Source organism: Lupinus angustifolius, chromosome LG11 (assembly GCF_001865875.1).
Source record: "Lupinus angustifolius cultivar Tanjil chromosome LG11, LupAngTanjil_v1.0, whole genome shotgun sequence".
Lineage (NCBI taxonomy): Eukaryota > Viridiplantae > Streptophyta > Magnoliopsida > Fabales > Fabaceae > Lupinus > Lupinus angustifolius.
The window spans coordinates 23,380,930-23,393,912 of NC_032019.1; the positions used below are offsets into that span (position 1 = coordinate 23,380,930).

Consider the following 12,983-nt stretch of genomic DNA (forward strand, 5'->3'; position numbering starts at 1 on the left):
TAGAAAATGATTAGAACAAATATTACACTCAAATGAATAAAAGATGACCAAAACAAATACATTCCACATTTTTTTGCATTTAGAGGGAATAAAACAAGATTGATTCCATTTCACGTTGTTAGAGAATTATCAATGAGATAAGCAAGTAGACCATATTATAGAAAGTGCATTTTCCTTCTTCTCAAATTCTCAGCCAGAAAAAATGTCAAGCGATAATAATCGAATAAATATCAAGAGACTATGGTTGTCCGAACAAGCGGCTAACCCAATGAATTATCAAACATGACTTAATTTCATCATCATATAAAAATTCAACTCATTTTCTCTTTCTTTCTTTCTTAATTCATTCCTCTTTCTTTCTCTCCAATTTCCAATTCCAATGGCTGAAACATTTGCAGTTTCCTTCTCCACATTGCGTTTCTCTCATGTTCCATCAATTTCTCGTTCTCATCTCTTCCCTTTCAACTCTTTCAATTTCTCGCCTTCTCCTTCTCACCATTCCTCTCCTCTTCTTAATCTCGTAACCAAAGCCATTGACCCCTCCAACGATTCGTTCGATTTCTTCCCCTGGTCTAACCCTGAAAGTGGTAAGTTCTTCATTTTTCGTTTAAATTTGGTTCCTTTATCAACTATGTCTTTTCTACCAAGAGTATCCTCACGTAAGGAACTAATCATTTCCGAAGAGCGTGTGTGGCTTCTGGTAATTGAACCTTTACCTTTTGGTCTATCTAGGTACCCAAGTGTACCTTACTCAACGAGACCACCTTGTTAATTTTGAGCTAATAATTTTGCAATTAATCCATAGTACTTTATTTTCGTTTAAGTTTTTTGCTTTATTAATGGGAAAAAAAGTATTTTGTTTTTGTTTTCATGGCCTCAATTAGTTTTTGTTGTGTTGAATTTCTGGAAATAGAGCTGATTGCGATGCTTTATTTTCCTAAGTTTTAAACTCTGTTCATTTTCTAATATAATATCCGAAAATTGATGTGTTCTATTTTAAACTTTTTTCGTTGTCTTCAAAAATAATTTTGAGGTATCATACATAGACCAATTGCTTGCAACATGCTTAGAGGCTATGGATTTTTTCGGAGAAGGAAAGTGGAGACTTAAGGTTTTGCACATTTTCATAGAGAAAGTTGAGGTAGTACCCCTTGTAAAAAAGATTTAGAATTTCACCTTATGTGTTTTGGATGTTATATGTGTGGAGATAGATCAGATGGAGAGGAAGTTATTGATATAAGTAGAGGGTGAATAAGAAAAACTATAGACGAAATAGTTATGAAGGATTTAGATCTGACATTTTTGAGCAAATACTCGTGTATTGGGTCATCCTTCTTATTTTTTGAGAGAAAAAAATGATTCTGGGATATTTTTGTTTATGTTTGTCATTTCTCAGAAATTCAATGGGTTCCTGAGGAGAGGATTACACTGTTCACTGCTGATGGATTGGTTCAGATTGGAGGCTCCATGGTTCCTCGTCGTGTAAGTTCTGCTTATGTATGAAATTATGCATGTAATTTTTTTCATTTTGCTCTAAGTTTAAAAACCAACAAATTAAAACATAGAGCCAACCGTTCTTGTGTCAGTGTTAATTTTTGAGTTGTTTATATCTAATCTTTTTGTATTTTCAGCATCAGTACATTGTAACATTTATATTTTGTCAAGAATCCACAGTCCCAAATTTTTGGCATCTTCTCCAACAGCGACTTCTATTAATATCTTTAACACGTCTTCGCTCATGAATTTCCTTTGGGGTTTAAACAATGGAAGGACATGTCCACCCATAACTTATGTTGAAATTTTAGTTCTATTAGACGAGGGGGAGGGAGAATAAGGATTAAACCCTTTTCCACTTTGTTGAAGAGGCTTTGATATTATGTCAAGAAATCAAGTACCTTAAAAACTTAAGCTGTTATTGGCGAAGGCCCAAAATGCTTTATAGTCCTTTTAATATTTTGAATATTCTTCATATCATGATTATATTGTTTTCTCTCATTGATTGCTCCTTGTGGTATATTGCATGTTGTAACAGAGTTAGGTTCTTTGCCATTTTTACCTTTCATGTTAAAGTAATTATCTTGACCTTTCATGTTGAATACTCGGCATTAAAGAATCAGCTTTGATGACCAAGACATAGTATGCACTTTTTTTTTTATAAATTTCCTCATCTTTGGACCATGCTTCGATTTGTTTACAAGTCCATTTGAATGCCAAATATTCTTTTAGACTAGCTAAGCAGGTTTTCATGCTTCACAGAAGAAGCCAGGGAAACTAAAAAATGCTAAAAAATCTCAACGGTTTCAAGAGAGTAATTACATGGATCCCAAGCAAGGCATTTGTCTGGGTGCTCTGTTTGATATTGCAGCTACTAATGTAAGTACTCATTTTTCACCGAATCTATTCTATGAGCTATCCTGCCATGTCATAAGTATGACATGCTCTCTTTCTAGGGACTTGACATGGGCAGAAGACTTTGTATTTTTGGTTTCTGCCGTTCCATTGAAATGCTGAGTGATGTGGTGGAAGACACTGTCTTAGAGCATGGCGGGGAGGTAGGTTATACTGAATAGTTTTCTTGTTTCTCTAAACAATAAAGCTACTATGTTCTGGTTCTTACAGTATGTTGAAGAAAGGGTCACAACTGCAAAAATTTGTTGAATTTTCATGCTATGTTCTGCTTGTAAAATTGGCTTATACAGAGAGAGAATAATCTTTATAGAGTGATGATACAAACACACAAAATTTGGGACACAAAAATTCAGGCTCTCACCTTTCTCTACCATTTGATTTAGATAAAATGTATGCAGTGGTTCATCGGTGCATTTTTGCACAAATCCACCAGCTAGCCAATGGCTCAGCACAATGCTCACTGATTGTCTTGTTTTAGTTGCTCCAAGAATTGTCTACTTTAAATTTTGCATTGTTATATATCAGTTCTTTTCAGTTCAGTATTCAATTCTTAATATCTTGTTGAAGTGAAAGAATAAGTTGTGTGTTTTTAGAAGTATGAAATGAAAACATTGGCCAGATAATGGACAGACATTAACTGGATTTTGACTGGTCGTTTAACAATGAAAATTGTATTCTGTCCATTTTACCATGGTTCTATTAACTTATGTTAAAAGGTAACTGAAATTTTCATGGGTAATTGTGTGTCTCATACTCTAGTAAAACCTGGAATTAATAGTTATTGGGGTTGGTTGATACTAGCTATTAAGGGGCCATGTTTGGTGAACTGCAGAGAGTTTGCAACTTTTCCATTATTGTGAGAGGGTGAGTCTAGGTGCCTTGTGATCTGGATATTATGAGTTCAAATTCTGGAAATAGTCTCTTCGCATACGAGGGTAAGACTATATATATTTACCCTCTTCAACCCCTTTAGGTGGGAGTCTCGTGCACTTGACTGCCTTTTTTCCCCTTTCTTTATCATGATATCATGTGCCGACAGAAATATTTTAATGATTATAGCCGATGTTGTATGGCAGATTATTGCTGCAGAGAAAGCAACCAAAGGTGATTTGCATGAAAAGCTAACCATGACAGTTGCTGTGCCATTACTATGGGGTGTTCCTCCAGCTTCTGAGACACTTCACCTTGCTGTTAAAAGTGGTGGAGGGATTGTAGACAAGGTCTACTGGCAATGGGATTTTCTCTAGGTTTATATTGTAGATCTCCTAACCATTCTTTGTACATAAAATTGTATCTTTGGTAAAAATAATTACTGTCAATATAAATGTATAAAAATAAATAAAGTTGTGATGTTAATATCCAATTGTCCTTTCGTTCCACCACAATGAAAATCTTGCATTCAGAATCTTCTTTAATAGGATGGATATGGATTTTCTATTTAGACAAAAAGAGTCAATTGGTATTTAAATAAAAAAGTTTATCTATTCAATGAATAAGTAAATCAAAAAGTTTATATTTTTTAGAAACATGTTTTTGATATATCAATATTGCATCTAATAGGTGAACAGGTGATAAAGAGCTAACAAAAATATGCATTATCAGTATCATAATAATCTGTTATATGCACCGATTATTAATTTATTACAATAAGAAATTTAAAAGGCATGTCTAATTGTGCATACATAATCCTTTTTAGGTGTGTGATTATCCATTTTAATAATGGATGCTCTTAAAAATTGAACCCTTAATTTTTTGATCTTTTTGGACAGCTTGTGAGACTTTACTTTACTAAACCAACACCTTGTTAGTATACAATCATTTATTTATGTAAACATTCTCTATTATATTAAATGTTGGCTTAAATGTACTTTTCCTTCGTATGCCATATTGAATTATTGATCCTCTGATATTTTGGTACTAATTTTTTTTCTTCAAAATTTTAGTCTTTTCATGTTAAGTTTCTGTCCAAAAATAAGCAAAAGGTTCGTGGTGTGACTATGTTGTTTGTTTACCCCATGCTATTTTGGTCAATTTTTGGATGAAAACTTGATTAAAGGATTAAAATTACTTAACTGAAAAGAAATTTCAAGACCATAATCATTTGGGGGGACGAATTTCCCACCTAAATAAAAATTGAAAGAAAAAAATAACATTTAAGTCTACATGTTTCCATTAGATCTTGATATCAACTTCCTTATTTTTGAAATTGAATTTTATCCGAAAATCTTAACGAGACTAATTTTGGCCGAGAATGATATGTTGTCTTAAAGCCCATCATCCCATAACAATAAAAATATGTACATCAGTTAAAAAATTAAAAATTCATTATTTTATTTTCTATTTTTACTTTATTTAAATTTGTGCATGATTTTAAATAAACTTTAGAATATGTTTTGAAATAAAATATACGCGTCCTATTTTGACATAAAGCATTCTCTAAATTTTTAGTTGTCTATCACAGGTGAATCAATTCAAAGATTAGTGGGAGTAATTTATAATTCTTATTTATATGGTGTTGACATTTGTCTTGCTAATAACCATGTTGATCTCTTGTATGAGACAAATGAGATGTTAAATAGCCACTATCATCTAATTTTTTCAAAGCATCCAAACTTATCATGAAAGGTCACATGGCAGCCTTGAGATATCACAAATATTTTAGAGTCACATATTTCGAGGGCCTACTTTAAGGGCATGTGCACCCCAGATATTTTCTAATATAAAAATTTATATATATTATTTACTTAGTCTAATATTTATATAATAACTATAAAACTCATATATTATTAATGTATATATTTTTTCATGATAAATTTATTATTGCTTTTTTTTTAATCTGTTTTATCCTCCATTATTATTACTCCATGCGTAAAAAAGATAACCCTAAAATATAAGACTCAAGTTCCCAATAAATAATAATAATTGATTTAAAAAGGAAACCTATCTTTCATTCTCATGATTTATATGTGGTACCTTTTTTTCAAAATTTATTATAAAAATATTATTTAATTAAATTTTTTTAGTATACAATGTGAACCTATTTTTATTTTGTCATCACAATTTCATTTAAACTCTCCAATTTTTTCCCATGTAATTAAATTAAGGTTCCATTTTTGTCGGTCTACAAAATATAAGTACCCGTATTGCATATTCTACTGGTTGAAAACGTCCCCGTATAAATATGCTTCCACTTTTGGCATCAACAAACCTGATATATGCCTAAGTTTGTATTCTTGCTATAATTGTTTTTGCAATTAATTCTTTGGGATATGGTTGAGCAGCCCAGGTTTGAATCATTGACTTATAAGAAATCTAATCAATTTCAATTTATTAGCTCTTCTAATTCAAACTTAGGTCGTCCAAATGATATGAATTTTATTTTCCGTTTTTCTTATAATGATAAGAGTAGCTACCTCTTGAAAATGTTAAATGTAGGCTACCACTATACTAAAAATAGAGTATGTGGCTTGCTAAAGTCTAATTGTTAAGTCATGTTGAAAATTTAAATTTGTAGCTTTAATATTGTTTAAAGCATAACTATAACTAGTCCACATGAGATAAAGTGACAATATTACAGCTTATAGAATATTTGTTTTGTTGGAGAGAATTCTAGATTTTTTACACTCAAATTGAGAATTTGACACATGATATATGTTAAAATATCCACCATCAAAAGGATTGACTATAGGAGTTTCTCTTTTTAAAATCATATGAATCATATAAGCCCTATAATGCTCTTAGATTAGCTGGAGTCTGATCATATATTTTATAAGATATGTGTCAAATGACATAACTCTTATTATCATATCCATTTACAACATCATTATGATATTCTAACCATTCTTTGGATATAGATATTCTGTTTTATATGATTATCCATATTCATATCTATAAATATGATATGAAATATGAACTATTAAGTTGTATGATATTTTATCACTATCAAATATAATTTCCAACATGTCATGCTAAGGCATTATATTTTATTTGTCTTATTGGTTGATGTGTGCTTCAACATATATAGTTGATATTTCTAGTTAGAATAAAAATCTATTTTGATCTCCAAAAATGTATCATTAACAATTATAAATTAGATCTGGATCAAAATAGTACCAGAAAGGGAGAAACGAAAGTGTCCTAAAATATTATCATAAAAATATCTATTTTAATCAACATTTGGAATCCTTGTGGGCCAATTAGGATTTTTCATAAACAAAATTGGTACACACGTAAATTTATTTAAACCTGCATATGTGTGCTTGATGCTATATATAGTCAGTCCTAAGCCTAGATAAAAGGTGAATGTTGTGTTAAGCAGTTGATGACCAACATAAAACTTTGTTGAATCTCTATGATATGGATCAACGATGTGATAATACTATGACATCCAAACAACAACAAGCTCTATTGCTCATGTACATTGTCAAAAGAGTTGCATTACTGCCTATATGTTGTGAAAAATAAGAAAGGGTTCTAGTATTTGTGTCAATAGGTACAAGTAAAGGAACTAGTTCACTTGTTTAAGATACGAATCATAATATGAAATGTAGGAACTCTTATAGATAAATTAGTGAAAATAGTAGACACAATAATTAGGAGGAGGATCAATTTTATATGCTTACAAAAAACTAAATGAGTTGAGGGAAAAACAAGGGAATTAGATGTTCCAGGCTTTAAGTTGTTGTTGCCGGTAAGATAAGACCAAGAAATGTGGTGGGTATAATTGCATAAGGAACGGAAGAAAGATGTGGTGGATATAAAAAGAATAGGAAATATGATAATAGCCCTAAAACTTGTAACATAGAATACGCTTTAATGAAATTAGTGCTTATGCACCCTATACAAGGCCAAAAGAACATCACAAGATAAATGTTAGGGAGAATTTGGAAGTAGTCCATGGAATACTAGTAGGATAAATATTTTTCATAGGAATGAATCTCAATGAGCATGTATAGAAGGATATTAGATAATTTGAAGGCTTTCACAAAGATTACAACACAAGGGAAGAAAATATCAAATGTAAGACTATTCTAGATTTCTCTTTAACTTTTGATTTTGCAATAGTAAGCACATGTTTTAAGAAGTGGGAGGAGTAAAATATCACATATAAGAGCCGCGTTTCACATTCTGTAATTGTTTTCTTTCTTACAAGGAATTTAGATAGCATTTTATACTAAGTGAATTAAAAGCAAAATGATTGCATGTTATAGAAATTTTATATATTGTAAGACAACCTTGCCCTAAAAAGTTTTCTTCAAACTTTGTTTTAAAAAATTTCATCACAAGGGTGTGGTGAGAAGAGGAAGAGTGAATTTGGAAAAGTTGTTTTGCAAGGGTGTGAGATATTTGTGAGGGAGTGACGTAGAAGGAGTCTCAAGGAGAAAAATTATAATTGCTATTCATAATATCACGTAAAGAAATATCTTGTACTGCAAGAATACTGAATGTAACGTTCAGTGGACAAGAAGGTGAACCAACATAAAACACCAATGTGCTTTCTTTTTTCTCTTTAGTCTCTTTTTTTTACTGCTTGTTGTGATATAAGGTATACCCAAGAACCAATCTATCATATTCAGAATAATAAATTTGTATTTATTATTATCTTATTATCATATTCTCAAAATAATTAATATAAAGGATCCTTGATTAAAATTAGAGATTTATTATTATAATAGAGATAATAATAATGAGAAATAAATATTTTTATAATTTTAATATAGATTATTTTTTATCATATGATTATTAAGCTTAGGACATTATTAATCCAGATAGATCAATTTATGTGTAATAATCATTATTAGATAAAGATTCATATATCTCATTTATTTAATTACACATATAAATGATGTATATAGGGATATGATCATTGAACTAACTTAAAGGAGAATTCCTAATGGTTAATATATTACCTTTGAATTATTAATAGGATATTCTTATAAAAATATATATTTTTTCCTTAGACTTAAGATTATCATAGTAATTAACAAGTTATTTATTATATTTTGATATCATACACCTAATGCCTTATGATGTTAGTTGAATTATTGGGTATAATTACATTCTTGTAGAATAAATGATTAATTAGGAAAGAATCTATCAACTCATGGTAATAAGTTTGAGCCCTATAGAAATAAAGACATTAGCCAAGGGAAATCAATAAATGAAGAAATGAGTTTCTTATGTCATTCAGTACACGTTTACTTATTAGAATTTGACAATTATACCATATTCTAGAGTTAACATAGAGTTGTAAAGATGAAAGAAAATATTATGTTAATCTTCTAATGGTTCTAAAGTAAAAGATACTACTTCATTTCTATCTGGTAGTTAAGGAGTGTTGTTAGATGCCAACCTTGATTAGTAAATTAATAAGTAAATTTACTACCGGTTTAGTAATGAACCTATAGGGTGACACAATAACGATTGTTCTGGTTTTTGTTGGACGAGAAAATATTATTGATTAAATTAAATAACTTAATTTTGCATATTTTATTTTAAGTGAAATATTATTGTTTTTTTGTTGGCATCGAAAAAATACAAATAATATTATTCAGTCATATGTAATATAACTGAGTGGGACTTAATATATTTCAAAGGTTTATTTAAATTAACAAAAATTGATAGGACTAGTGATTAATTTAAACATTTGAAAAATCAAAAGCAAAATAATACATTAAATGATAATGATGTGCAGGTTGCTAAAAATTAGCAACTGAATTGATGGGAGACGTTTCTTGATTTATTACTTATAAATGAGAGCATGTGCATACTGATAAAGGTATATAAAAGCAAAAGAAGAAAACGTGTTCTTCTTCAATATTTTTTGGTTTTGTCATTTTGTTTGAAATATTAGAATATATTAGACTATTCATTAGTATTGACTCATTTTGTTCCTCGGTCTTGGTGTGGATACATGTGAAGGACCTTCATACTTTTGAAGGGAAATTTTTCAAAAGCCATCACAGTCTCCTTATGTAATTTTACACACATTTTTGCCTCTTTGTTATACTATATGCATATTTTAACACAAATAGATCCATTATTTTCCAATGTTCATGTTAGGAACATGCATAATAACCTTCACTACTTTAACTTGGTAATTTTTCTGCACTATTTCTATCGTTATATATTCTGATTTTACATGAGAAAAATTGGCCATAAAACCTATCAACTTATTTACCCCTCTTAGTTTCCATCTAATACTTACATAGATGAGAAATTAGAGGCCAAATAAAAACCGAAAGACTAAGAGGAAGGGAGATCACCTAAGGTAGAATAAAAAACACTACCCACTACCCCCTAGTATGAATTTCTTGGTCCTAACTCCTTCTAGTGGGTGATAATTATTGCAAGTTTTCCTACTACTCAAACTAAAAAATTATTAAGTGTGATAAAAATGTATGGGAAGGTAATATGATACAATGTAAAGAATATTATGGTTATAAATTCTTCCTTTTGCATGCATAGAACTTTGATGGAACCTAATCACAAAATTTCAATTGAACATCAAATAAGATTAAATCCTAATATGAAAGAGGTGATTAAAAATGAAGTACTTAAATTGTTAGATATTGGAGTTATTTATCCTATTTCTGATAGTGAATGAGTAAACCCAGTCCATAGATATACTAAGAAAGGGGGATAACTATGATTACAAATGATAATAATAGTAGTAATAATAATGAAACATCATTTATCTCTCACATTCATAAATCAAATGCTCAAAATGCTCATAAAACATGAATAATTATGCTATTTAGTTGGGTATTTCGGATGTCACCAAGTCCCTATTCATCTGAGTGATTAATAAGAGACTATCATTATTTGTCCTTGTGGCACTTTTGCCTATAGGATGATGCCTTTCGGATTGTGCAATGCACCCACCAATCTACAATATTTTTTGATTTTATAGAAAATATAGTGAAGATTTTTTATGGACTATTTTTCTGTTTATGGAACCTCCATTGATAATTGTTTAACAATTTTATAAGAATATTGTACCAACCCGAAGAAGTGAATTTAATGTTGAATTCGAAGAAGTGCCATTTTATGGTAAGTTTGATAATAATTGTAGCACATATAGACTTAGGTAGATAGATGTATTCAGGTGGATGGAATTAAGATAGAAGTAATTAGGAGGGTGCCTCCACTAGTCAATATTAAAGGGTGAGGAGTTTCATAGGGTATATGAGTTTTTACCATGTATTTTTTAAGGATTTTTCAAAAACTGTTATCTAATCTATTGGTGAAGGATATTCTATTTGATATGGATGCCTATTTTCTATAATCATTTTGCAGGATAAAAGAAGCCTTAGTCACTGCTCCTATACTATAGTTCCCAAATTAGAACATTCCATTTGAAATGATATGTGATGTTCCTGACTATACCGTAGGACGTGTGAGCATAGTAGTTAAACTCTCGATTTAATTCGTAGGATCGGTAGATCTTATGAGTTTTCAAAAGCTACAGAGTCACGTGCCCACTTTGAATACGATGTCACCACCACTGGTGAGATCGTCAGGGAAGATCGTAGGATCGAAAAATCGCCCAAGATCTTACGAGTTTATGATTTTATGGCAAAAACCCCAAATTGTAAAATCCCAATATTCTAAACCCATATAGAAGGGGAAACTCATGCTCACTGTGTTCTTTTCTTTGAAACAAATTATGCTCACTCTCTCTTCTCCGAACAAAATATGCTTTGTGTAGATGTTCTTTTTTATTCTCTCTCTCCTTTTGCTCTGCTCTCTTTTTGCTTTATGCATATTGTATACATCTCTGCACACTAGCCATGCCTCTCAACATATTTGCTTCCTTATATATGTGTGTGATGTTACTTTAATATGCATATATATTGATTTTGAAGTTTAAGTTTTATGAAATGCTACTTGTTAATTTTTTTATTTATAGCAATGAAGAAAACTGAAGTTTTTATTATTTTGTGTATATGTATATATAAACAAAAATCAATGGTAAAATCTTACGATTCGTGTTACGATCACACAATTTATATTTTCATCTACTTCTTTCGATCTTATGTAAGATCTCGATTTTGTCAACTATGTGTGGGAGTAGTGATGGAAAACATAAGGGCAAGAAGATAAGCACTCTCTACTATGTAAGTAAGACTCTTGGTGGAACTCAAACCAAATATTGCACCTTTGAGAAAGAGTTGTTTCAATTATCTTTGCTTTTGAGAAATTTAGATCATATTTGGTGAAATCAAAGGTGATAGTTGACAGACCACTCATAACTCAATTATATCTTGTGTAAGAAGGAACCAAAGCTAAGACTTATCTGTTGGATTCTTCTTTTTCGAGAGTTTGTCTTGGAAATTGTTGGTAGAAAGGAAACAAATAATCAATTTTCATACCATCTATCCAAGATCGAACCACCAGCTAATGGGGAGAGCTAGCTACTTATTAAGAACACTTTTTCCGTATGAGTAGTTGTTAGTTCTGGTGATACAAGAGGCACCTTGGTATGTAAACTATGCTAACTATTTGATTAGCAAGGTTCTTCCTCTAGAGCTAAATTACATGCAAAATAAAAAATGTTATATAATCTAAAATATTTTGTGTGAGATGATCCATTCCTATATCAATCATGAGTTGATGATATCTATAGAAGATGTATTGCATAGGATGGAATTTAAGCTATCTTGAGGTGCTGCCATTCAACATTATATGGAGGGAATGCTACCACTTCAAAAATACTAAGGTCCTTCAACCAATATTCTTTGGCCTCACATTTTCATATATGCCATAAGCTTCGTGTTAGCATGTGACTGAAGCCAAGGAACTAGAAATATCACTAAGAGGTGTTAAATGCTGATGGATCCTATTAATGAAGTAGAGGTCATTGATGCATGGGGGATCGACTACATGGACCATTTCCAACCTCCAAACAGAAAAATTACATCTTAGTATTTGTGGATTACATTTCAAAGTGGGTAGAGGAAATCCCTCTCCAACCAGTGATACTAAGATGGTAGTCCAATTGTTCATAAAAATAATATTTCTGAGGTTCAGAGTCCCTACAGTAGTAATAAGCGATGGAGATTCTCACTTTATAGAAAAATAATTTGAAAACCTCCCAAGGAAGTATGGAGTGACTCATGAGGTTGCTACACGCTACTATTCCTAGACAAGTGTAAATCTCTAACAAAGAGATAAAGAATATTCCTAAGAAATCAGTGTCCAGAACCAAGAAGGATTGGTCTTCTGATAGAAATCAATTAGTATATCTTAAGAATTTGACAGCAAAAGAACAGTAGACAAAATGCTCTAACAGAATTATATTGATGAAATGCAAGATTACAAGGAATAATAGAAAATTAGTGTAGTGTAGTAAGAAAGAAAACAAAACAACAAGATCCTCTACCCTGTGACAACAATCACCCCTTAGTTCCCAATCTGAATGCCTGCTGAAAACTAGCCCCCCTTCTCCTTATTTATTCCCCTCAAAACCGTAACTGCCTAACCATTAACTCCCCATAACTGTCCACTTCTTTCTTTTCCAAAACTGCCTAAACCCCTTTCCTATTCCTAACTGTCCATCCCTTTCCATTTCT

The 12,983-nt window shown here is 31.0% G+C and overlaps 1 protein-coding gene across 2 annotated transcripts; it reads left to right on the forward strand.

Moving 5' to 3' along the window:
• Positions 236-3,788, forward strand: LOC109361287. 2 transcript variants are annotated; one of them, XM_019606695.1, is made up of 5 exons: positions 236-587; positions 1,397-1,497; positions 2,257-2,373; positions 2,451-2,552; positions 3,486-3,788. In XM_019606695.1, exons 1-5 carry the CDS (start codon positions 380-382, stop codon positions 3,654-3,656), a joined length of 699 nt encoding a protein of 232 aa, XP_019462240.1. In that variant the 5' UTR covers positions 236-379; the 3' UTR covers positions 3,657-3,788. The 2 variants fall into 2 exon arrangements, with proteins under 2 accessions (XP_019462240.1, XP_019462241.1); XM_019606696.1 differs by having other exon boundaries at positions 245-587; positions 1,397-1,482.